General features: G+C 43.2%; 1 protein-coding gene and 1 long non-coding RNA gene across 8 annotated transcripts in view; one reads left to right on the top strand and one right to left on the bottom strand.

Moving 5' to 3' along the window:
* NCAM1 (neural cell adhesion molecule 1) overlaps positions 1-15800 on the bottom strand; it is a 357436-nt gene extending 341636 nt beyond the window's left edge. For all 7 annotated transcript variants that reach the window (XM_081544728.1, XM_081544720.1, XM_081544725.1 and 4 more), the window contains exon 1: positions 15557-15800. Coding sequence is in view for 6 of the 7 variants with exons in the window: in XM_081544720.1 (XP_081400846.1) it covers positions 15557-15608 (52 nt within the window). In the remaining variant the exon portion in view is untranslated. The remainder of the gene's footprint in view (positions 1-15556) is intronic.
* Positions 15801-18179: 2379 nt separating this feature from the next.
* Positions 18180-21477, top strand: LOC145527183 (uncharacterized). Its single transcript, XR_014069559.1, has 2 exons — positions 18180-18542; positions 21110-21477. It is a non-coding gene; the product is annotated as an uncharacterized LOC145527183 (long non-coding RNA).
* The last annotated feature ends 6311 nt before the right edge of the window (positions 21478-27788 follow it).

Genomic DNA, 27788 nt, shown 5'->3' with positions numbered 1-27788 from the left:
CTAACTCTCTCTTACCACCAGTCCTCTCATACCACAAACTTCAACCACACACACACACACACAGACACACACACATGTAACCTACAGTATCATCTCATCTCCCATCCCGCATTCTTCTTCACTCCAGCGGTCTTTACTGCATATTTATTAATGGAGGAGTTAAATGGCAGCGTCTTCGTTCTTGGGGATATCAGGCATTTGAGAGCAAAAGTGCCCCACAGCAAACAGGAGAATTAAATGAAATCTTGACTACTGAATAAAATATCCCCAAACCATATCTCCCACTCAGCTTACAGAAAAAGAACAGTCAGACTTATACCCTGTCATTTGAAAAATGTTGGATTCTCTTCAGCTGATAGCTCAAGAGAAAACACAGGTACTAATGAGTGGGTATGCATGTCCCACCCAAGGGACCAGTACAATCACCCTGCAGTGAAGCCCACCCACATGGAGCTTCCCCATAGTTTTTAAGTGTCTCACTCCTAATTACTAGTAGGCATCCAGGGACCATTCAAGTTTGAGAAATGAAATGAGACAATATGAAACACAGCAGAGATGCTAAACCCAATAGTAAAGAGGAATTCAAAGGAAAAAGAAAATACAGGAAGCAAGGAAAATATTCTAAAATACTCAGGGATATAAAGTTTGTTGCATCAAGAAATAAGAAGAGGGTGCTACCACAGAGACATTCCGACCACATAAAAGAGTTCTTAGAATTTTTTAATATGCTATTTGTTTATATCTTTTTTATGTTCTTTATGTCAGACATATTAGCAAAACAGAAAATTCAATAGAAATATTGGCAAAAAACTGAGAAAACCTCCCAGAAAACAAAGGATGGAGGCTTGGTGAGACCAAGAAATGAGTAATAGGAGACAGAAGATAAGAAAAGTCAGATGATCAATCCAATTTATAAATAAGAGTTCCAGAAAAACAAATTTAAAAGATACAAAAATATCAAATAAATGATGTAGGAACATTTCCCAGCATTGAAGGACACAAATTTCAACACTAAAAAAAAATCCCAGTAAGAATCTACCCCAATAAATACTATAAAGAGAAGATCCTAAAGCCTTCTACAGGAGATATAAGCTTCATGCAAATTATCAGAAATTAGAATGTACTGAATTTCACAGATGCAACAGAAAGTTAGAAAGTCTGGAGGAACATCTTCAAAGTTCTCAGGAAAAACAATTTCCAATGTAGAGAATTATATAGCAGGCAAATATAAATGAACTGTCACGAGCCTAGAAAATTTACAGTCCAGACTAAAAAACAGGGGAAAAAAAGAAAACAACCATATTTTAACATATTGAGAGCGGAGAGATACTTCATTCTGAGAACTTAACCATGAATTAGTGATAGCTATGTAGAAAACTAAGCTAAAAAACTGAAGCCATAATACACTCAAAAAAATCCAGAAAACTATAAAAGAAAGGGAACAAAGTCAAAGCATTGATGAAGGCTCAGCTGTGGATAATATTTATATGGTCATAATAATGTAAACATTAAATACTGATTTAACAAAAAACAGAAAAATTGCAATATTGGGAGGCCACAGTAAAGTAGGAGGGAGTGGGAAGTGTGTAAGCATAGTAAACTCTATAGGAAAAAGTCAATAAATAATACCTAAAACTGGAAATTAAGAAAGTATAAATATGGAGATAAAAATGTGGGAACAGGTAAATGAGTAGAAAGTGGTTGTTTCAGGGGAGTCAAAATCAAAGGTTGGAGGGTTAAGGAGGGGGTAAGATGGAGTAGAAAGAGTTGGGACTAGGGACTAATGCTTTTTGTCTCAAGTCATAAAATTATTTAACTTTTTAAATGTGGACATTTCAATTTGCCAAAAGTAAACATTAAATTCAAGAAAGAAGAGAGGAGTGACAACCAGTAATTGCAATTGCTTGACTAGTTAGGATCATTTAATCTCAGGATATATTTACTATAACTTAGCAGAGAAAAGAGAAACTAGCTGACCCACCTTATCTTAATGGTAAATAACTGTGAGCTTCAAGCCAAGCTGAGAAGCTATACAGTATAACAAAGTCACTTTATAAGAATGAAATACGAAATCTTTGTCCTAAATCCTTGGGGATTAGAATGTCTCGAGTCAATTTTCCAGATGAGTAACACTAATTACATTACCTCCTCCATAGATAATGGTACCTATGTTTATGTTTGCTTTATTTTTCAACTATATGGGAAAAAGTCATAGCTCCTTTAGCACCTAGCACAGAGCTGAACACAAAAGACATATGCTCAATAACTGAATCAGTATAATTGTTGCCTGCTGCTTGAAAATGAGGTTTAGTTATGAATAGGCATTATTTATACTGCATTGTTTTAGAGACATACCCTTAGCATCTGTGATGCATAGGGCTTTTTTTTTTTTTTTTTACCAAATCCTAAATGGTTAAGATTGACACACTTTCTATGTTCTTGAGTTTGATTCTCATAATTATCCCATCTATTCAAGTTACTGCATCTTCTTCCCATCAGTGTACCTGTATCTAGCATTCATGTTTCCTTGATGTTAATCTGAATATAGGAGTCTTTAAAAATGTGGTAGAGTGTAGAAATTAATTAAGAATATATGAGCTCTTTCTGAATAAAGGTCTAATGTCTTTATTTAATGTCTAATGAATCAAGTCTCATGGACCGAGGAGCCTGGCAGGCTACAGTCCACAGGGTCGCAAAGAGTCGGACACAACTGAGCAACTAACACTACAAATTAAATGCATACAATCCAGTGCATCGACTTGGGGTTATCTATTTTGCTATCCAGAGGCTTCATTCCTTCACTTCTTCACTCTTTCCCTTAATTCCCCTCTTCATGCTCCAAAAAATAAAGGTTGCCAGACAAATGACTTCCATATTAATAAAGTGCTGCTAACAGGGTCTTTATCAGCAGCCATTACTTAAATATACCCTGATGCTGGGAAAGATTGAAAGCAGGAGGAGAAGGGGACGACAGAGGATGAGAGGGTTGGATGGCATTACCAACTCGATGGACATGAGTTTTAGTAAGCTCTGTGAGTTGGTGAAGGACAGGGAAGCCTGGCGTGCTGCAGTCCATGGGGTCACAAAGAGTCGGACACGACCGGGCGATTGAACTGAAGCCTCCACCATTGACAAGTTTAATATTAACTCTATGCAAATAGAAAGAAGAATCTATATAAACTCATTTGCTTTATAAACTTCTACTTTTCTCAAAATCAAGACCACTTTGCTTTCACTAAAGATAAAACAGCTAAGCAATCAGCCATGGCATTTCTAACTCAGTTGCAGCTCAATGGTGAGTTCAACTCTGAACTCTCAGAGAATGAAAAATAACTGGAAGGAAATGTGATTCTAATTATAATCAACACTTAAATCCAGCACTCATTGTGCACCCCTTCACTGTGAACTTTAGCAGAAAAAAAAAGAAATGGGAATGACTGAGTTTACTATGTGCCAGACAGTTGTATGAATTACCTCATTTTATCTTCACAATAACCCTTTTAGGTAGGTATTATTATCCCTGTCTCACAAATAAATAAACTGAGTTTTGGCGAGAGTCAATTGTTGGTTCAAGGTCATGGACAGCAGGAAAGCCACCTTCAAAATCAAGTGCGATATAAAAGATCCATGGGGCGCCCCCTGCAGTATGCATTGCTTATAGAACACCAAAAACAGACAGCAAATTAAGAAAGAAAGGTAATTTATAATATCAATTTAAATCAAAGTGCCTGCACTGAACTTAGATCTTCTCATGCATACAACAGCAGATCTTTAAGGTTTCCATTTGTGCCGTGAAGAGAATCACCATATAGCAACCACAGCTTAACTGGTGATTGGCAGTATCTACTGTGGACAGAATAGACACTTGGGAGCTGAAATATAAACAGAAGAACGTTGGAAAAGTGGCCAATCTCAACCATTACCATCCACTCCTCTGCTGATCTGATAAAAGCAATGTATCTAAAATGTGACAGGCAGGACAGATTTTAGAAGATTTTGCACGAAAACTGATGACTAATGGGTATGGGATGTCTTTGGCAATAATAAAAATGTTTAGAAATTTTAAAAAAGGTATGTGCATGTTCCTACCAGTCTCCCTTGGCTCTTCCCCTTGGTGTGCAGATACAGTGCCAGATGGCCCTGAGCTTGAAGCCTTCCCAACTACCTCTTCTCCCCTTCTTTTTGGCCAAGTGTCTTAAGATATCAGCTCTTCATCCACCTTTGACTCTAAGAACTTGAATTTCACTCTCCGACTGAAATTACTCTGACATTACCATTCTCCTCCAAATCCAAAGATTCTCCTTGAGTCTCATCCTCCTTATACTCTTAACCGCAATGAGCACTGCCGTCCTCTTTTTCATCGCACTATTTGTTTTGCCATTGGAACATACAGCTCATTAGAGAAAGCTCAGATTGTATAAAAATAATCTTCTTCCAGTCTTAAAAAGTGAAAAAGACTTTTAAAACAAAACTGAGATGATGCTTATAAATTCCATTTGCTTTCCAACTCTTCTACTTAACCTTATTATCCTTCTCTAACCCAGGCATTCATACTGCGAGGCTCTGGTCCCCTTTATTTGTTCAATATCACTTCATAAATTATGGACAAGTACCATTATAGATGCAACATAAATACAGTAACATAAATACTCCAGGTGTGATAAAGACTCCACAATGTACCAGTTGTAATTCATGGTGTTTTCTCTCCACTGAAAAAGGATAAAAATATAGACTACTATGACTCTGTCTTCTTGGTCTCCTTAGCTGGGTTACCTCCAAGCTTCCTCTCAAACGTGCAACAAGTAACGTACCTCATTCATGCTAAATCCTTCCTTTAAAACCTCTTTCAGCTCTCATTTACACTGTGAAGAGTTTTCCAATTTCCCCTGGTGCACAGGCAATCTTTATCCTGCCTTGACAATCTTAGCCACGTACTGGCTTTAAATGCTACCTGGTATTCCCAGCTGTTTTTTCATTCTCCACTAGACAGTAAGCTCTCTCACTATCAAGGAATTGTACTTGAGAGTGTGGGGGTTTTGTTTTACATCTGCAGCTAACAGACTGCGGCAGTGCTCAGTAAGGATTTTCACTGTCTTTGCTTCTCCCTCTCCCTCCAAACCCAGTAAATCTCTTCCCTATCCCTTCTCTGCACTACAGGCATTTTGCCTTCTCTCTAGTCCTATATTCTTCCATCTATGACATTAGCTTTCTAACTCTTTTGACCTGAGTCATAACACGATATATGTTTTCCATCACAACCAGGTCAACAAAAGTTTCACAAAACAGTATCTATCCTTACTACATAAGATATACTCTCTTTCTATTTCTATTCCTTCTTTCTCCCTTTTCTTCCTTCCTTTCTTTAACGCTAGTAGAAGCCAACTGAATAGATTCCACCACCCATGGTTGAAAAATACTGACCTACAAGTTAAAACACAAGGATGCCCACATTTTTTCTAAAAAACCTAATGTGCATAAAACTGAGGTTATCCATTCTTCACCCAAGGTGCGCCCTTCTTCCCAATTCCCTATGAGGCTGGCAGTACCATGATTATTGCATTAGTTTGGGTTTGTAGCATAAATGTTTTTCTCTCTCAGTCTGCTATCAGTCATTTTGGACCTATCATTTACTCTTCTGGTTGATTTGTGATCTCCAGGGTGTCCGCTGTGCATCCTTTTCATTCTTATCCAAAGTTACCACAAGTGTATCCTTCCAAGATTATCTGCTTTATAAAATATTGATATATCACATTTGTATTTCTTTAACAAGCAGCTCTGATACACAAAATTTGATTTTTGTAAGACTTTTCAGCTGTGTCTCTATTAATAAAAGGTATAGTTAAGTATTTTGGTTTGTGGTGAATTTCACATATATTATTTGATTTGATTTTCCTATTCAAATAAGGAAATTACAGTTCGAAGATATTAAGCAACTTTCATAGATTAACTAGACTAGAGCCAAATGCTGAACCCAAATCTTTTAAATCTAAGCCTAACTGTTTGCTTTCTTCACATACACATCTTCTTACTCTTAAAAGACTTTCATTGCACTTCACAGGCCTTCAAAGCATCTTTAACTGGATCTCCTATCTCCTAGCCTCTAAGTTCTTCATCATCTAGCTGATTTTATATAATGCAGCAAAAAATCCTTTCACCAACTCACAATTTTGTCCAGCCCCTATAGTGCTTGCCACATAAAACCAAAACTCCCTTTAAGGACTGCAATGATCTCGACCGATTAGGCCCTACTTACTTCTCTGCTAATTCACAGATGGCATCAAATGCAAAGCCTAACACAGCAAATATTCCATTGCTATAGTTGACTATATCCTTAAATATTTTAAAAAATGATTTCTCTTACATCTCCAGTAGCACCCCCTCCTTTGTTTAGCATTTAAGATTTTAATAAGACTTGTCCCAATATCCAGTCTGCTTTCATTGCTTCTCAATGCTAAGGATCCTCCAGCTAGATGCATCTCCTACAGAGAACTGGTCCTTCCTCTTATTTATCCTGTGTCCCCGGAGCTTGAGATCAGTAGCTCTGCTGCATCTTTTTTCCAGACATGAAAACCAACTAAGATGATTTTTGGCTTTCTGAATAATTCTCACAATTACTGCCTGCCTCCTTCTCTCTAGGCACTAACTCACATAGTACCTTTCAGGATTTCCTACCGTATGAACTAAGTAAGTGTTTTCTCCCCAGCCATCTGAAAGCCTCTGCAGGACCAGTATAATACATTTAATGTATTTTGTTTTTCCCCCTCGGCTTCCAGCAAAAACTCTGCACATCCCATTCACACCTGTTTAATAACCATTTCAAACAAAACCTCTATGGAGGATGAACTTTAAAAAGAAATACTGAGTCACATTCAGTTCAGTCGCTCAGTCATGTTCGACTCTTTGCAACCCCATGGACTGCAGCATGCCAGGCTTCCCTGTCCATCACCAACTCCCAGAGCTTTCTCAAACTCAAGTCCATCAAGTTGGTGATGCCATCCAACCATCTCATTCTCTGTCGTCCCCTTCTCCTCCTGCCTTCAATCTTTCCCAGCATCAGGGTCTTTTCCAATGAGTCAGTTCTTTGCATCAGGTGGCCAAAGTATTGGAGCTTCAACTTCAGCATCAGTCCTTCCAATGAATAATCAGGACTGATTTCCTTTAGGATTTGGTTTGATCTCCTTGCAGTCCAAGGGACTCTCAAGAGTTTTCTCCAACACCACAGTTCAAAAGCACAATTCTTTAGTGCTCAGCTTTGAGTACCTACTGTATATGACCTATCTTACATATGGGAATTATTTAAGCTCACCAAAACCCATAATGCAGGTGTCACTTTTCCCATTTTACAGAGAAGGGGCGAGCTCAGAAATGCAGCAACTCATGGAATGTCAGTGACAGTGACTTTGACCTAGACCTGTCAGACTCCAAAGCTCTTAATACTGCCTTACCACTCCCCCCTCATTTCCATCAGATCCAGAAGCCAAGCAAGTTCACCTTTGCTTGGCATGTACTCTGATGCTGTGCCAAGTCACTTCAGTTGTGTTTGACTCTTTCAACCCCATGGACTGTAGCCTGCCAGGCTCCTCTCTCAGTGGGATTCTCCAGGCAAGAACACTGGAGTGGGTTGCCATTTCCTACTCCAGGGGTTCTTCCCCACCCAGGGATCAAACCCGCGTCTTCAGTATCTCCTGCCTTCAGGTACATTTGTTACCGCTGAACCACCGGGGAGGCCTGGCTGATACCATATGTATTCAAATTATCCTAACCTTAGAAAAGGATGAAATGCAGTCAAAGAAAGTAAGTTACAGTCCCAGCTTCACCTGAGTAAATCACTTACTCTCCTAGCCTCAGTTTCCGTTTCAAGACCTAACATAATCTGGCCTCAGAGAACAGTTTTTTCTCCTCATCTCTGGTCACTTCTCCCCAAGCACCCCACACTGTTCCCCAGATACAACTGTATACATCCACGTCTCTACTCGTTGGTTCTGCTGAATCACCTCTTCTTCCTTCTCCATCCACTGAAGGCAAACTGACGCCCCTTACCCACCTCAAAGGAGCCCCAAGCCGAATTAATTGCTTCCTTCCTTGTGCTCCAATGGTATTGAATTCATGTCTATATTTATAAGTACAGGATGTCTCCCTCACACTGGATGGTAAGCTCTAGAAGCAGAGACACATCTTACTCGACTTCATAACTGAAACCCAGCACAATTCCTGAAACTATTTGACCATCACAAGGTCTCAGGAAAGTTCTCTGAATTGAGCAAGTCAGGAATGTCTGTGGTGATTCAACCAAGATTTGTTAAGCAGTCAATCAACCATGCCTTCAACTAAGAGGAACATCTGTCCTTCCTACTTCACAGAGAGTTTTTTCAACATTACCTGTTTACCTCCCCAACTACCCAAAGATGGATTTCCCCCTGATAATCTCTCATAGCACCTTGCTCCTTTTCTTAGTTTTTAATCAGAATATGTAACTATAAAGATGTGTGTGAATTACTTTGTTAATGTCTATATTCCTGCACACTGTTAGAATGGAAGCTCTATACAGGGATGATATATGTTTAGTTTACCACTGCACTCCTGGCATCCAGCACCCAGTACCTACTTGATTAATATTCACCCAATAAAAGATATGGAGATTAAAAGACAGAATGATCAAAACCTCTGTGAAATGTATACAGATGATTAATAAGATATACTTATTAGGATTACACATCCAGTTTATCCCCTCTGACGGTCACAACAAAATCTTCAGTCTCTTCTCTTCTCCAGTACCCTGTGCCTTTAGTTGGCAAACCTCTTCCAGCCTTACCAATAGGGCACTTTTGTTTGACTCATCTGAGTAATAAGAGCAATTACCTTATTTTTATTCCAGTTTGTAATTTATAAACATATCAGCAGTGACACATATTTAATCACCTCGGTTCTCACTAAAGACGGTCTATAAAATATAGGTCAAATAGATTTTTTTTTTTTTCAAAAATAAATTTGATTTTGATACATGGTTCTCATCTTCAAAGCACTACACAAACAACCTTTAGAGGTACTTATTTAACACACTGGAACAATTAAGTTTGTATTCTCAGGCAAGTGGGCCCAAGCAAGCCAACACAGTTGTCATGGCAGGTCAGATGTTTGCATGGACTCCTTAGCTGCATGGGTTCCTTCCAAGGCTCGGGGAGCGGTGCAGGTCTGGTGACCTGTGCTCATGGTCAAAAGCAAGCGAGTTCTGAGTTGCCTTCAAAATCACAGACCTTTCGGCCCCATGAAACCCTGATGAATCCTTTTGCTAACAACGTTCAACCTCCTAACACCCCTTTCTCTCTGAAGTATTCATAACCAACAACATGGCAGGTGTACTTAAAACAAGATTTTTAAAAATCTAGTTCTAATCATTGAAATACAGCACTTTAACATCCTTTTTTAAAGTCTATCTAAAAAGAGAGCATGATGTCTGAATAATTTTTTTTCTAGATTCATATATACCTCTCTTTCTCCTTAATAAGCACAGCTCATGAGCATTCTAAAATATTCACAAGGTCTCTAACAAGGAGGTATTGCTAATTTTCCTATCTCACAGAAGAGGAAACGAACTTAGAGAACTGAATTGACTCACTCGGGATCAGACAACTAATAAAGGATCCATGTGCCTGGGGTTTCACCAGAGGGCCACTGGCCACTCTTAATCTCTAGGCTCTCCTACTTGCAGGGTTCCTTGACAGCAGAAATTAGGTCATCACAGTGCTTTGTAATTCCCCACAGAGCTGATGATAAAAAGCTGGCACTCAATAAACATATTTGATGAACTATTTAAGAGAATACCTATTGTAACCCAATCCCTACTGGTGTGACACTACTATGAATATTCCTAAATGGTGAGGTAATCTGATCTCTCAGGAATGGTAAAGAATGGAAAACAGGGCCAGATGTTGCCAGGGTTTGCCGCTACAAATCAAAACGTACTCAGTGAGCATATCCAGTGGTACACAGGTTAGACAAAAGCCTTTCAAGTCCCACCAGCAAGGCAATTTTTAAACTGAAAGGCAATCATATCTACATATATCTGGAGAAAAAGAATGCCTAACAGGTTTATTAAAACCTTTAAAACACACACACACACAAATACACAAGATAGACCAAATGTTTTGTTCTTCTAGCACAGTCTTCTTTGAGTGATTGCTTGGAAGTTAAATTAATTCTGCAGGAAGGAAAAAGTGTGGCTGTCTAACTGAAAACAGTGAACTCAGTGGCTGCATGTAGACATGGCCTAACAGCATTTCAAGTGTAACGTATTGAACGTGCCTGAAAGGCCGCCATTGGCACCCACACCAACATCAAAAAGCAGTGCTCCTAATGAGGATCTTCAGCCAAGAGACGGCGTTTCAACACCGTGAAATAAAAGGACATAATGGCACCACCGGCAACGCCAAATAATTTACATCCCTGTACATCAGCAAATGGTTTTAAGTGTGGCACCAAGATGCAGTAACATAAAGGGCTAGAGTTGACATGTCTCTGACCTTCAGATTGACCTCCGCGTTGTACCACTCTACAGTAATTACGTACATTTGCCTGTATCGTTGATAGTAGGTTCACTACACAGTTTTCTCATATGAGAAACTCTGGATCTCACAGAAACCTATTCATCAAGACTTGGAGAGGTCCTTGGGTATTCACTCTTCCTAAGAGGCCAACTCTGACAATACTGCTCAAAGCCTCGTTGAGTATTTTAAGAGATGTATAAAAACCTCCTCTGAATCTTATTATTTCTTCCTTTTTAACTAAAGGAATCTTAACCTTGCCTTCTTGATTCAAACCTCAAACGGCCATTATCATTATATGGCCTGTTGAGTCATGTTTTCAATTCGGTTTAATTTGTAATTCATTTTTAAGATTAGAAAAAGTGCTATGTATAATTTCCTGCCCCTTCTTTTAACATTCCAGAAGTTTCTTAGCCTATATATTGTTAGGTGAATTGAAGAATTATCTAGTAATACCTAAACTGAAGAATTATCAATTATGGAATTTACATTAAAATATTTATATTGACAGAATAAGACATGTGTGTGCTCAAAAGCTCAATACTTAAACAGCACAGGAGAGCCTTTTTAAAATGCCTTTGTCTCCTGCCAGAGTGACTGTTCCCAGAAGACTGACGTGGGCAGGTGCCAATCGCTTCTCTCCTCTCCCTGCCAATTGGTTCTGCTCTCCAGCACCGCAGAACCAAGCTCAGCAGGGAAAGTTCAAATCGTTCATTAGCAACAAGTAGTCAGTCACTTATTTTCACCAAGACAGGAAGGACTGTCTGTAAAATATCTTTGGAGGTCTGCCGTCAGCACTGAAGTCCCTTTCAGTCTGGGAAGCAGCCCCAGTTCTTTAAGTGTGAAGACGTAAACATGGGGAATTCATCAAACTAATATTAAATAGAGGCTTTGTCACCTTAAAAGATTCACTGCTTGGATCAGAAATTCTGAAGTCCCTATTTCGAGCAGTGTGAAGTTTTCAAGATACTGTCTGTAATTTACAAAACTGGGTTCTGCAGCAAACAAAAACATCTGTCATGTCAAAAGATTAGTATTTGAATGATAAAATGGTGCTATTTATTTTGAAAGGCAATTAGGATGTTCCCTGTGACAGAAAAAAAGTACAGATATAGATCACTTTCATTAAATGACATATTACCTATCTGAGGAAGCTAATTAATGATAAATGTATTCTAAAGAAAAGTACTATGCAAAACTCTCAAAATTTGGGGTTTTTTTCTCTCTTACTGTTGCTTTGACTAAGCACCTACAGTCCTTGAAAACAGCACATCCACACCATGAATTTTTTTGCAAACAATTACTACTTTAATTCTTGAACTATCAAACTCAAGAAACAATCACCATTTAATATCAACAAACCCACAGCTTAATCAATTAGCATTGAGACTTCTATGAGCCACCTTATGGAACAAGCATGTGTCCTGCTATTTTCTGCTATTTTAACATTATTTTTTTGAAAAAAGAAAAAAAAAAAAACAGATTCTGGGTAAAGGTATCTGGAAAGATGTCATCAAGTTTAATCTGTCAGGGGAAGACAGGGGAAGCTTCTTGAAAAACTGACTCTAAAAAACAGTAAGTTTAGACTATGGGCTTCCCTGGTGGCTCAGGAGTGAAGAATCCACCAGCCAATGCAAGAGCTGAGGGTTCAATTCCTGGGTCGGGAAGATTCCCTGGAGAAGGAAATGGCAGCCCACTCCAGTGGGCTTGTGAAATGCTATGGACAGAGGAGACTGGCAAGCTACAGTCCTTCGGGTCGCAAAGAGTCAGACACAGCTGAGAGACTAAGCACAGCACAGCTCTATCACATTCCATTAAACTTTGTTCAGAAACATACATTACTGATCTTAAAATGAAAACCGATAAAAAAAAAATTTAGCTCACCATAACTGTATTGACAGCAAATTCTGCTGAAACATATCTTAATTCCTTTAGAGAATGATATCAATATGTGCTATATATTATATATACATGCAAGCTAGCTTTTGGGTAGCAAAGGTGCTCTTTGTTCTTAATCTGGTGCTACTTGTTAGAAAATCAGTCCTGATGACTTTCTGACTCTTCCAAGTTGGCAGAGAATTGCAAAAATTATCAAATAAACATATGACTTAACAACCATTCCAGATTATTCAATCAATTTTTCCACAAAACATCTAAAACTGGCATCACGATAAACTCAAATTTGTAATTTCACAGCCTTTCACTTTATTACTAAGGAGCAGAAGACACCAAAATGACAGAGGGGCAGCAGACACGATTCCTTGGGTATATTAAGATGAACACACCTTACATTTAAATTTTCATGTGTTCCCAGCCGTGCAGTGACTTAACTACCATTGTCCCTGGAGATGCTAGAATATTGGAGGCAAAAAAAAAAAACCAGAGTAAAACGTGTGTGTATGTATGTGGGTGGGAGGGAGAGAGCGAGGGAGGCAAAAAAACCCAGAGCACAACGTGTGTGGGGGGGGGAGAGACAGAGGGAGAAAGACTGCTCTGTCATTTTTGTTTCTGTCCTGACCCTCTGACTTGAACTCGACATTTTTTTTTAATGGTGAAAACAATGCTTTAATGGAAAATTATTTCTCGTTGGAAAACCGCTCAACTTCTTTGTTTTGTTAAGCAACCTTGCATGTGTTTCTCGTTCGTTCTGCCTTCTCTCCATCCTCACGTTACTAGGGCCCCCAAAAGAGGATGCTTTCCTTCCGAAGAACACTGGTCAGAAATCCACCTTGGCAGCCAAGACCATCCAATCTGGGATTCCCTGGGCGTGTACCTGCTATAATTCCTTGGGGAATCCCAACACGAAGAGCTACACCCATCACGTGGTTGGAAAGGACAGCTGAGCGATCCCCCAGGGCCCCTCAAAGATCAGGTCTGTACGGTCATGCCCCAACCTAGGGGACAGAGGCCCCAGAATGACACACACACGTGCGGTGCAGGGAAATCAGTCGCGCGCCGGAGACCTACCGACACGACGTGAGAAGACCTGACAGGGCGGCCCCTGGCTAGCGGGCAGTGGGCACAGAACCAGGGGTCACCCGGGATTGGCCCCCCCGTTGGGAGGCTCGCCCCCCACCAAAGCCCCGCCCCCGGCGTCGCCCCCGGCCCAAGACGCGCCGGTCAGCGCACGCGCATCGGTGCACCCAGCCTCTGCACCCTCCCGGACCACACGCTCCGGCCCAGACGACTTGGCGTGCGCGCGCGAGCCCGTGTGTGTGTGTGTGTGTGTGCGCGTGTGTGTGCCAGAGGGGCGGGAGGGATGGTCCAAGCCGGCGTGTAGGAGGCGCGAGTGGGCGAGCACCGGCGGCTCGGGCCGGGAGACTTCCCGGTGACCACCTCGACTCCATGTTATCTCCTCGGAAACTGCGGGCCGGGCGGGGGACCGGCCGCAGTGAGGGGTTCCTCCCGGCCTGGGGTTGGGGGTTGAGCGAGACAGTTAGGCTGGAGCACCGGGAGACCGTGCTGGCAGCCCCAGGCCGCCACCCGCGCCGAAATAAAAAGCCTCTCGCAGCTTCCCGCCCAGCCAGCCTCTCTCTGATTGGTCGCCGGAGAAGGGACCCGAGTTGGCAGGAGGCGGAGGCCGCGCGCGGCTCTCGTGCCGCCCGGGGAGGGGGCGAGTTGGGTGCTCCCCGGCCCGCTCTCCCGCACTCGGGCTCGGCGGTCTAGGGCCGCTCCAGCGGCACTGGCAGCGGCGGTCGCAACACACAGACCCCTCCGCCTGGCTCTCCTAGGGCGCTTCCCAGCACACGGCCCCCCACCCCCAGCCCAGAATGTCTGCCCACCCCACCCAGCTCTCTGCAGCCCCGTCTCCTTTATTCCTGTCCGTCAGCTCCAAAACGCAAATCCTGGGATGGGGTGGGGTGGGGTGAGGCGGGGTGGGGTGGGGTGGGGCGAGCAGCTGGAGGGGAGGGTGGGCACGCACAGAAGAATCTTCCAGGGAGGCTAGGATGGAAATATCCCAAATGAAAAAAAAAAAAACACCTCCCTCCCGGCCGCCAAGGTGTTTTGGGCGGCGGCGCGGCCCCCGCCACCCGCGGGAGCATCACTACTGTCTTCCTCTCAGCCCCTATTGTTCGCACTTTGCCAGGATCGGGAACCTCGCCCAAAGAAAGGAGACTGGGGCGAGGTGTTTCGAGAGGCTACCTGCCATTCTTCTCTCGCACCGTGCAACACGGGGCTCGCGGTGCGTGTGAAGGCACACGCGCGCACACACGCGCGCACACACACACCAGGCAGCTCCGATCACGCCCTCCTCGCCCTCCGCCCCTCCGCACTTCCTCCTGTCAAAACGCAGCGCTCGACCCTCCCATCCCTCCTTGCTCCGGGCCGAGAGGAGGCTTTGCAACTAACCAGCAATTTGGCAAATGAAAAACTAACGTCATATCGACAGGGAGGTGCAACAAACGGCCACACAGCCCTGAGATTCTGCCCATTTCGCCCCATTTTTGCAAACCGTTATTTCTCCGGGGCGGGGAGGGAAGGGGGTAGGCGCAAAGGCGGCGAGTCCCACTTTATTAGACCCGGGGAAATAACGATCGCGGGCGGCTGCCCCGGCCTTATTGTTCACTCTTCGCGGAGCCGGGGCTGAAAACCCCTTCCCCACGGAAGCCGAGCCCGTGCGGCTGCACCACCGAGCTACGGCATCCCCCGCCCAGCCGCCCGCCGCCCGCTTTCGGGGATGGAGCGCTGCCCATCGCCGGCGCGGCCGCAGCGTCCCCGGGAGCGGACGGTTCGGCTCCCAGCACCGCGGGCACACAAAGTGGGAAGGGCGGGCGCGCTGGAGGGGCGCCCGGCGCTCGCTGCGCGGGGAGGCTGTCCCGGTCCAGGCAGCCGGGGAGGGCGCGGGGTTCGGCTGGTCTGCAAGGACGACGCGCTCCTTCCTCAGCTCAAGGAAAATGAACACCCTTAGCATTCCACGTAAAAACAACCCCAAATAACAGCGCTCCTCGGGGGACGAGGAGGCGGCAGGGGGCAATGAGCAAATCAAATTGAGAATAATAATTTTGAAAATGTACCTGCAGTTCCCAGGAAAAACAAAGTCCAGATGAGATTCTTAGTTTGCAGCATTGTAATCTGCTGGCCGGGAGGGATGTTCTTGCCGTGGTAAATTCTCTGCCCCCCCCTTGCAGCGAGTGTGGACGGCGGCAGAGCAACAGACCTAGGGGCAGACAATTGCCAGGCTGAGTACGATTATTTTTGCAGAATTGTTTCCTGCCAGCCGCTGCCGAGATGCATTCACGCGCTGATCGGAGAATGAGTGACAGTCCCAGCCTCAGCACACTCGCAACTCGGAGATCCTTGCGCTGGCCCGGGTTCGCTTTGATGGAACTGGGGATGGGAGCTGGGGGCGGGGGGCGGGGGTGAGAACCTCACTGTGTCCTTCCACCACGCCGGCCACAAATAGTGCCTCACATCAAGGAGGTAAGAGAGACAGGGGAGGCAGATGCGGCCGCTTGCAAAACGTGGCCTGGAGCCGCCGGAGGAGTCGGGCTCTTTCACACGCAGTCTTCCAGGCAGAGCTGGGATTTCTTCTTTTCACAATTCTCCCAAGCCTCCGCGGTCCTTCATGCTGTCCAGCCTTCCTTAATCAGGAAGCTTGGGTACTTTAATAACTAGTAGATAATAAAAAGAAATTCTTAGGTTTGTGTAGGGTTTCAAAGTTGGCAAATCCTCCATTTAGATCCTAAGATCCTTGAATTATAAGAATAGCCTAGGACTTCATTTTTTAAGTGCAGGAAATTAGAAATTTGGAGAGGGATGGGGATTGCTGTCGTGGGGTTTGGTTTGGGTTTTGCTTATCGATTTGTTCGATACTGGCAGTGAAGTTTGCTCTCCCTCAGAGAGGCAACAAATCCCAAGGGAAGGAGATGGGAAGCAACTGAAGTGAGGAGAAAAACTCAGATGTTTAGAAGGGCTTTTCAGAAATAACTGAAGGAAAATGTTTTCTTGTTTACAAATGATGAACTCTGTTATAAACCAAGATTTTTTAATGTAGATTTTATGGTATAGACACTGTATTAAATAGTATTTTCTTACAAGGGCATACAACCTCAGTTCTGAAAGACTTTAATACAGATCATCACTGAGGTACCAACACTAAGAGTTTCGATGAATCTTCCAGCTGTATTTTAAACAGAACAGGGTGGAGGAGTAGGGTGAAAATAGGTATGTTTCAGCACCCGAGCAAGGCTCGAGTGTTTAAGGAACAAAAGGTGAGGTAGAATCAGGAGCTGGCAGTGTTCTAGCTGCTGGACAAGCCTATTAGCCTAGCACAGAGAAACCCTCCCAGAGGAAGGCTGCCTGCCTGTGTTCAAAGCACCAGTGTACCAACATCACCATGCACTCCATTTTTCTTCAAAGGTCAGACTTTCCACTGCTGTATTACACTTTTAAAACCTGTTCTCTGCTGGTTAACCAGCCAGCCTCCATTACTGGAGAGGCTTGCACTCTCCACTCCCCCACCCCATCCCCAGTATATTTGATCAGGCCTGCCACACCAACTGGAGAAGGAAATGGCAACTCACTCCAGTATTTTTGCCTGGAGAATCCCAGGGGTGGGTGAGCCTGGTGGGCTGCTGTCTATGGGGTCACACAGAGTCGGACAGACTGAGCGACTTAGCAGCAGCAGCAGCAGCCACACCAACAGACTGAAATACACGGGCCCCTAAAAAGGGCTTCCTCCCCCAAATCTATCTTTCACAGCATTTGCTTTGTAATAATTCCCTCATACCAACTGTAAATAATTTTAAAATACATGGAAGTGGAAAGAACTAAAAATATCCCCCAAATCCCACAGATTCCAGAGATACCCACAGCTTTTTTAAGTCTTCTGTAAATGCATATGATTTTTATCATTGACATAGTCTAGTAGAGCTTTGAATGCTGTTCATTTTCCCTAGCATCTCATGATAAGCATTTCCCCAAGTTGTTAAAAAGTCTTTTGAAATCTTTTATAGCAATGTAATATTTCTTCATCTCCAAAGTTCTTCACTGGTTTTAGCATTGTTGGATATTTAGATTGTGTCTAGAGTTTGATAATATAAATAATGCTTTTTGAAGTTTTTTGATAAATATTTATTGAGCAACCACTGTGCTTAGCCCTGTGCTGGGTACAATGAATTATATAGTTACTGTTGTTGTTTTAATGGTTGCTGTATTGAAGCCAAGCATCTTTGACTTCAGAGATGAGGTTCGGCTAACATGTAAAATTGTCACATCAAGCCTTGTAAACTTAAGTGGATAAATATATTAGACGTTTTCCTAAGGAAGAGACTTTGACAGCAGGGAAATATGGGGAGAACAGGCCTGAGGGGGCAAGGAAAACAGTGAAGGTTGGGATACCTAAAATACAATTTTTCTATTTCTAATTTTACCAAGAGTGAGAGACACACCCTTCTCTGCAAACCTCCTTCCCTATAGCCCCTATCTGTGGAATTAAAAGATTCCTCACGATTTTTCCCCAAATGTCCCTATTTTTAGCTTTTCAACACAGGCAGGTGTGGAAATCCTATCTCACTTCAGCATGACTGAATTTCTTTTTTTTCCCCTCTCTGTCTCTCTCCAGCCCCTCCCTGCCCTGTAAGGCTGCTGTTCTCTGTTGTGATGACTCATTCTAGAATTCTGGCTCACGGTCATTCCAGTCCACACTCCATGTGTCTCTCCTGTGTTCTTTTAACAGGATCCGTCGCTTGTGTCCAATCCGTCAGCTCTCCACTTGTCAGTGCCCACATCTCGGAGTTCTGGGTGACAGTTCTTTCCTGAACCTCACTTTGAAATGAGACAGAACTGTGTCCCTACTCAGACCTCTTTCCCCAGGGGGGCCCCAGGTTGTCAGGTCCACAGTAAAGAGTATCTATCGAGCGAATATCCAGGCACTGAAGCAGAGGAAGGAGACACTCAGGACTGTTTCAGAGATGGAGCTTCCCTAGTAAAACAGAGAATGGACTATAAAATCAGCCACTGCAAGAACAGCCAGGAGGCCACAGCAGTGCTCTGAAAGGGGTGGGTCCTGATCCAAGGCAGTGACCCTGGAGAAGAAGTCAATAAGGGCACAGATTTGAGAACTATTTCCAAGACAAAAACAGTGGGACTTTGGAACTTTCTGAAGATTGGAGTCTAAGGCAGGGGAAGACTCAGAGTTGCTTTCATTCAACAAATACATATTCATTCATTCATTCACTCAACAAATACTTATCCAGTATCAACTAGGTGCCCGGCACTGCTCTAGACACTCAGGACATAGCAGTGGACCAAAGAGAATCTTTGCCTCATAGACGTCTGTTCTTATGGGGAAGATAGAAATTAACTGACAAATAGCATGCAGGTGGTGATATGAGCAAACAAAAGGCGATGAAGAGGGGTACAGGAATAGGGAGTTCAGGGGGAGGATTAACGTTTTGTGCAAGGGAGCCGAGGGCTTTCCCTGTGTTTCAGCGGTAAAGAATCTGCCTGCAATACAGGAGACGCAGGAGTTAAGGGTTCCACTGCTGGGTCAGAAGATCCCCTGGAGTAGGGCGTGGCAACCCATTCCAGTCTTCTTGCCAGGAAAATCTCATGGACAGAGGAGCCCTGTGGGCTACCATCCATGGGGTCGCAAAGAGTTAGACACAACTGAGCAACTGAGCGTACACAGGGAGCCGAAGAAGACATCTCTAACTCAGGGATATCTGGCAAAGATATCGAGACAGCAATGATGCCAAAGCTTCCAGTGTGAGCAGTTAAGTAGCTGCTGGTGACAATGACCAGGAGTGGAAGAGAAAGGGCAGACTTGGACAAGGTAATAAGCCAAGGAGCAATGGTGTCAGCTCTGGACATGCGCATTCTGAGATGTTTGAGGTACATCCAAGTGGAGATGTGCAGAAGATGGACAGTCAGATGGAGAGGAGCCCAGAGTCCATCAATATTTAAACTATGGGCGGAAGGAACTGCCAAAGAAATAGTGAAAACACGGTCAGAGAGATAGAGAAATGGAACATTATAATGCCACCAAATGAAAAGAAGAAAGTTTTGAAGTGGTCAAATAAGAAGACTTAAAAGTTTCCTGGACTTGACTGTTGGAAAGTCATGAATGGTCTCTGAGAGAGCAGCATTCATAGGGAACGGGAGAGATCACTTTCCCAGGAATGGAAGACTGGCCAGAAAGGAGTAGCTGGGGATGTGGACCACTCTCAGAGGAGGATGGAGCACAAGTGTGATAAGGACAAGGAGAGAAAGGCAAGCCTGAGGAAGAAGGAAACTTGAAAGCAGGTTTCCTTTTCTTCTCTTTACTATAAGGATTTAATCATTAGGCTATAAAGTCAATTCAGTTGGCTGCTAACTCCTGTTCACCATCACCATCACCTTATTGTCTAACTTAGACTCCTTGGAAGGAAGGTTATGGCCAACCTAGATAGCATATTTAAAAGCAGAGACATTACTTTGCCAATGAAAGTCCGTCTAGTCAAGGCTATGGTTTTTCCAGTGGTCATGTATGGATGTGAGAGTTGGACGGTGAAGAAACCTGAGCGCCGCAGAATTGATGGTTTTGAACCGTGATGTTGGAGAAGACTCTTGAGAGTCCCTTGGACTACAAGGAGATCCAGTCAATCCATCCTAAAGGAGATCAATCCTGGGTGTTCATTAGGAGGACTGATGTTGAAGCTGAAACTCCAATACTTTGGCCACCTCATGCGAACAGTTGACTCATTGGAAAAGACCCTAATGCTGGGAAGGATTGGGGGCAGGAGGAGAAGGGGACGACAGAGGATGAGATGGTTGGATGGCATCACTGACTCGATGGACATGGGTTTGGGTAGGCGCCGGGAGTTGGTAATGGACAGAGAGGCCTGGCGTGCTGCAATTCATGGGGTCGCAAAGAGTCGGACACGACTGAGCGACTGAACTGAACTGAACTGAGAATACTTGGAAAAATGAATTTAGTCTAGAGTCAAATGCCCTCTTGGATGTTTTTCCTCCTTTACGCCTTCTTTTATGTTGGTGTTGAAAAGGAGAACTAAGGCATAATCTCAGGGCCCACACATATGCAAGAAACTCAGTTTCACATTTGACATGCGTGAAATAGTTTCTGGGAAACACAGTTGCCTATGACCAAAGCTAAAGACAGTGACCTGGGGCTAGGAGAGACTGGGGAATGAGAGGCAAGCCTGGAGAGGGAGTGTGATCCAGGAAAGGGGACCACAGAGCTGGAGTGACCTCCCTCCTAGTTTCTCGTATTCCTGATCTGGTTGACAGGAGAAATGACTTCTAGGTTCTGCAGGGTGATGAGGCTTAGGTCGCTGACATGCTTCCCTCACTGATCAAGGCTGCTCAGGCCCTGGTTAAGGACATGTGCACACTCATCAAGCAATCCAGCTGAATGATGATAGTAACCACAAAAACCAAGGATGGGACAGAGGCAAACAGAAACCATTGCACTGATGACTTCAAGGGCCATATTTCAAGTCTTACATCATGTATTTATCTAGTTGTTAGGAGAGTTTTTTTATGGCAGAATCAATGCAGCAGTGCTATTGTCGTTTTGGATCTTTTATCTTTCTTTTTCTTCCTTCCTTCCTTTTCATATTTTGCAGGGAATTTATTGGAGAGTGCTTGCAACACCTGTATGAAAAGGGAAGCAAACAGGTTGGACTGAGGGAGAAGTAGAGCCCCGCTGCAGGCCCCACAAGACCTCAGTCAGACCCTGGGAGCTGTGAGCTAGTTGTAACATCCTTGCATGGAATGGTCCTTGGATTCAGGCTACCTCGGGAACAGAGCCTGATCTTGGGAGAGGCAGCTCTCTGTGGCCAAGGGCAACCTCTTGAGGCTGATTGGCTGAGAGCATCCTCCCATGTGGAGAAGCAAGTCCTGCAGCCCTGAAAGTGGCCTCTGGGCAGCTTAGCACAGCATCTTCTACACAATTTTAGCTGTAAATCAAAATAAAATTTGGGAGAAGGTTAAACATTTTTTTTCTTTTCTTTTTAATTATGAGAAAATACATGTACCATAAAATTAACCATTTTGACCATTTTAAGTGTACACTTCTGTAGCACTAAATACTTTCACATTGTTGTACAACCATCACCATTATCTATCTCCAGAACTTTTCACCTTCTCCAACTGAAACTCTGTACTCATTAAACAATAAATCCCCCTTCCCATTCTTCTCCCAGTCCCTAGTAACAGCCATTCTACTTTCTGTCTCTATGAACCTGAATAGTCACACATATAAGAACAATCATACATTTGTCCTATTGTGCCTTATTTCACTTAACATGTTTTCAAGCTTCACCTAAGTTGTAGTATGTGTCAAATTTTCCACTGTATGCATATACCACATTTTGTTTATCCATTCATTCATCAGAGGACACTTGGGTTGCTTCCACCTTTTGATTATTGTGAATACAACTGCTATGAACGTGGATGTGTAAATATCTGTTCCTGTCTCTGCTTTTCACCTCTTTTGGGTATCTACCTTGAAGTGAAATTGCTGGATCATGTGGTTTCATGTTTTGAGGAATTGCCATACTATTTTCCACAGCTGTGGCATTATTTTGCATTCCCACCAGTGATGCACATGGGTTCCAACTTCTCTCTACAAATTTGCTGACACTTCTTTTCTTTCCTTTCCTCTTTTCCTTCCTCTTTTTCCCTCCTCTCTTTCTCTTTCTCTCTTTCTCTCAACAGTCATCCTAATAAGTATGAAGTGGTATCTCATTGTAATTTTAATTTTCATTCTCCTGAGGTCTGGCTTCCCAGGTGGCTCAGTGGTAAAGAATCCATCTGCAAATGCAGGAGATGCAGGAGTCATGGGTTTGATCCCTGGTTCAGGAAGATCCCCTGGAGTGGGAAATGGCAACTTGCTCCAGTATTCATGCCTGGAAAATTCCTTGGACAGAGGAGTCTGGTGGGCTACAGTCAATGGAGTCATATACAACCGAGCAGCTGAGCACATAAGGTCTAGAAATTTGAGCATCTTTTCATGTGCTTATTGGCCATTTGTATATTTTATTTGGAGAAATATCTGTTCAAGTCCTTTATCCATATTTTAATTGGGTTACTTGGTTTTTGCTGTTGTGAGGGTTCTTTATACATTCTGGATATGCATCTCTTAATCTCATATGAATTATATGATTTATAAATATTTTCTCCTATGGATTAGCTTTTCACTCTGTTGATGGTGTCTTCTGATACATAAATTTTTAGTTTTGCTGAAGACCAGCTTGTCTGTGTTTCCTTTTGTCTGTGCTTTTTGGCATCATATTCAAGAACTCATTGCCAAATCTATAAAGTCTTGACATTTTCTCCTATGTTTTCTTCTAGTTCTATAGATTTAAATCGTTAGATCCTGTATCAATTTTGAGTTAATTTTTATGCATGGGTAAAGTAAATGTCCAGTGTTATTCACTTATTTACATGTAGATATCTAGCTTTTTTAACACTATTTGTTGTAGAATATTTCCCCATTGAATGGTCTTGGCATTTTGGTCCCAAATCCTTTGGCCACACATGCAAGAATTTATTTCTGGACTCTATTCCATTGGTCTGTTTTCTGTCTTTATGCCACTACCACACTGTTTTGATTATCACAGCTTCATAGTAAATTTTCAAATCAGGAATATAAGGCCTCCAACTTTATTCTTCTTTTTCAAGTGTATTTTGACTATTTGCAATCCTTTGAGAGTCCATATGAATTCGAGGATAAGTTTTTTTTTCCGATAAAAGGTCATTGGGAATTTGGTAGAGATTTGGGGGTGCTGTTTTCTAACCTGACTGAAGTCATTACCTGGTCTAGTATCTGGCACCGTCCTGACATTTTGGGGATGGATATGTGTTAGGCATCTTACTCTAGAGCACAGGAAATGGAGTCACAGTGAACTACCACAAATCGCCAACTTGGATGATCTATTCTTTTCAATGTAATTATGGAGAGATGAAACAAGATCAAATTATAAGAATCAGGCCATGAAATTGCACAGCTAGTTTAGAAAAGTGACAGTGTGCCAATGAAGGAAAGATGGGGTCAAATAGTTTCTTGGCTTTGAACTGAACTCAGACTTCAGAGACTCAAACCTGTTTTGTCTTTGGGGAAAAAAAGCCCTCTGAAACAGGTAATTTAGCAGTCTGGAGAAAGGAGCCAGGGTCTCCATGTCAAGATCTTCTAAATCACAAACTATGACTGAACGGATGTTAAACACAGGATCACTTCCTCTCCTCTCTACTCAGCAGCAATGAAGTACAGTGAGGTGAGTCCTCAGGTCCTGGAGCTTGATGGTCCAACTTCAGTTCCTAGCTTCTCCACCTGTGGATTTTGGCAAGATATTTCACACCTATCAACTTTGTATTTTTCTTGCTCATAAAATGGAATTAGAGAAATATCTGTCTTCCAGACATTTTGTGGACATTAAAGTAACGTACATAGAGGGTTAGTGTAGGCCTGACACCTTTTCATTCAACAGGTAAGTACCGAACCCCTGTTGTATGCAAGACACTGTGTTAGTCATGGGGAATACAGAAAGTCAACAGAACACATGGGTTTTCAGGCTTGTAAAAAAGACAACTAAACAAAGAAACCAAAGCAAATGTAAACTATAACTAGAGTCATCAAAGACATAAACAGGATTGTTTGATTAAAGAATGACAGTAGAGATCTCTTTTAGATCAAGGAATGCTTCCTTGAGGAGGTGACAGGTAAGTTGCGACATAAAGAATGAGAAATACCTAACCATGTTTCCAGGTAGAGGAGCATTACAGAAATGTGCAAAGACCCCAAGATCAGAAAAATCTGGGTGGTTCTAGAAGCTAAGATAATGTGAGTCCCAGATGGAAAGAGCAAGTGGGTAAAGAACAAAAGATAAGCACCACATGAGCCACCTTGAAGGCTAAAGCGAGGAGCTTGTATTGTACTCAAAGTTCAAAGAAAGCCCCTGGAGGACTTGCAGCAGAGAGTGACAGGAGTTGTTTTCTGTTTTAATAACCACTCTGTTGTGTGGAGAATGGCTTATAGGAAAACAGGAGTGGGTGTGGGGAGGCCAGTTAGAAACCACTGCAGAAATGCAGGGGAGAGATGGTGCAGGCTGGGGAGGAGGTGGCTGGAGATGGAGAGGAGCAGAGATAAAATGGGTCAAATTTGCTGATGGGTGTGAGGAGAGAGAAGATGCAGAACCTGCCAGGAGGATTTGTTTGGAGAGGAGGGGAAATCAAAAGTTCAATTTTGGAAAAGTTACATCTAGCTGGGAGACATGCGTGTGGAAATGTCACACTGGTCATCAGACATGAGTATAGAAGTCAGAAGACAGAGAGGTCTTAGCGGAATGTATATATTTCAGAGTCACCAGTAATAATGGTACATAAATTCATGGGAAAGGATGAAGCCACTTAGGCAAAAATGAGGAGAGAGAAGAGAGGAAGGCCAGCCCCTGGTCCTGAGCAACTCCAATTTTATGAGTTCAGGTGAAGAAAGCAGAACAAGTGAGAAGACTGAGACAAGGCTCTGACATCAGTGTGTGAGGTGGAGGCCAACCAGGAGGGACCAGCACCTCAGGACCAAGGGACGAGAGCCTTGTGAAAAGGAAGATGTGCCGTGTGATGCATGCTGCTGAGCGGCCAGATGAAATGAGGATGGAGAAGGGTATCCACCAGATTTGGGAATACGAGGGTCATTAGTAACCTTAGCAAGAATAAATTCACACTTCCTGGGCTGAAAATGAGTGCCTAATAAATGTTAGCTCTAATAACAATAACAGGCTCCCTACTCATTCCTTCTGTGAGCTTCCGTGATAATAGAAAGACATTTGGGGACTGATCAGAGCCCAGAAGTGCAGCACTCAATGATTAACTGTTCACACATATAAATTGGTCTTATTTTAAGGTGTAAACTCAGACACCATTGTCTTTCCTGAATAATTGCCATCGTAGTTGTAGGCAACTAATGCTCCAGAAGATTTGGGGTAAGAGGGAAAAAATATATTCCTTTCTCCTCCGACTATCTTTACTTCTCCAACACAATCCTGCCCAGCCCCCTGCCTCCTGTTCCTCCTTGTGTTTTGTGGGTGTACTGCCCACCTTGGTCACACACTAAAACACCATCAGGCACTGACCCCACCCCAAGGAAAGCAGCCTAGTGGGTAGAGCCAACACTAAATTTAGGTCCCTCTAGGCTCATCTGTATCTTTGAAGCCAGAGAGGGTCTCGTTCATGCAGCCTGGGCCCACTTGTGGCACCTTTTCCCCTAAGCGCAAGCACCTTGGGGAGTGAGAGAATGGTTAAGAAAAGGCAGAAGCAAAACGGAAACTGTTCACCATGAAAGGCAGAGGCATTCATCCCATTACCACCATTCCCATCATCACTGCTTCTTTGCAAGAAGAGCCAAACTCTTCTCTCCTTGACACAGCCATTGCATCACACCTCTCAAGAATCCTTTGGAACCATCCTGAAAAAACACAGTGCCAAAGAAGATCGATTGCGTGGCCATCCTACACTAGTGACAAAATCCCAAAGAACTCTGAATTTGAAGTCAATGTGAGTCTAAATGCCTCCACCCCAACCCTGCACACACCTTCCAAACACTGGCAGTCATTTCTTTCCTTGTCCTGCCACTCCAAGGGTGCCAAGAGTTTCACAGAACCCGAGAGCTCCTTGGAGTTGTGGGAGGGGGTCCCAGGAGACATAGAGTTCATTCCAGTCACTGGCTCCGAAAGAGAAATTCCTTGTTGCATCAGCAAGAACTGTGGATTGAGCAGACTTGTTCCAGGATGGGAGGCTCCCTCCAGCCACCATCTGTCCTTGCATTAGCAAAGGAGCAATCAGGAAGGAAGAGTCCACTCAGTGACTCTCTGAGCAGGGGACAAATGTGACAAACACCAGACCTCTGGTTCGAACTACCTTTCCTTGACTCCCCACCCCCACTGCATGCTTGCGTGCTAAGTCACTTCAGTCGTGTCCAACTCTTGATGACTTCATGAATGTAGCCCACCAGGCTCCTCTGTCCATGGAATTTTCCTGGCAAGAATACTGGAGTTGGGTTGCCATGCCCTCCTCCAGGGGATCTTCCCCATCCAGCAACTGAACCTGTGTCTCCTGCACTGGCAGGTGAGTTCTTTATCACTAGAACCACCTGGGAACCCCCCCCCCCAATGCCCCACTATAAATATCACTCTAAATGTTTACTGAAAGAATGGGATCAGTAAACAAACCAAGAAATAGCTCATACAACTCAATATCAAAGAGGAAAACCCAGTCAAAAAATGAACAGATGATCTGAATAAATATTTTTCCAAAGAAGACGTGCAGATGGTTAACAGGCCATCAGCATTTCTAGATATTAGAGAAATGAAAACCAAAGCAACAATGAAATACCACCTCACACCAGTCAGAATGAATATTATCAAAAAGTCTACAGATAACAAATGTTTGAGAGGATGTGGAAAAAGGGAATCCTCATACACTATTGGAGGGGATATAAATTGGTGCAGCCACTATGGCAAACAGTGTGAAAGTTCCTCAAAAAACTAAAAATAAGACTACCATACATGTGTGCAAAGTTGGTTTGGTTGTGTCCAGTAGCCCGTCATGCTCCTCTGTCCATAGGATTCTCCAGATAAAAATACTGGAGTAGGTTGCCATGCCCTCCTCCATGGGATCTTCCCAACCCAAGAACCAAACCCAGGTCTCTTATATCTCCTGCATTGGCCAGTGGGTTTTTTACCACTGTTGCCACCTGGGAAGCTCAGAACTACCATATAATCCAGGAATTCAACTCCTTGGTATATATCTGGAAAAAAAATGAAACACTACTTTGAAAAGATACATATACCTCAATGTTGATAGAAGTGATATTTATGGTAGCCAAGATATGAAGCAAACTGCATCCATCAACAGATGAACAGATAAAGAATTTACAGTATATATGTATGTATACACACACACACACACACACACACACACACACACACACACACACACATGGGCTTTCCTGGTGGCTAAGATGGTAAAGAATCTGTCTGCAATGCACGAGACCTGGGTTTGATCCCTGGGTTGGGAAGATCCCCTGGAGAAAGGAATGGCAACCCACTCCAGTATTCTTGCCTGGAGAACTCCATGGAGAGAGGAGTCTATCAGGCTACAGTCTATGAGGTCTCAAAGACTCAGACATGACTGAGTGACTAACAACTATGTGTATATATATAAATAAATGCAATGGAATATTACTCATCCATAAAAAAGAATAAAATACTGTCGTATGCAGCAACATGGATGGACTTAGACAATATT

This window comes from Giraffa tippelskirchi, chromosome 11 (genome assembly GCF_054371585.1).
Source record: "Giraffa tippelskirchi isolate mGirTip1 chromosome 11, T2T-mGirTip1v1.2.pri, whole genome shotgun sequence".
NCBI classification, from domain to species: Eukaryota; Metazoa; Chordata; class Mammalia; order Artiodactyla; family Giraffidae; genus Giraffa; species Giraffa tippelskirchi.
This window is presented reverse-complemented; position numbering and strand designations above follow the sequence as displayed.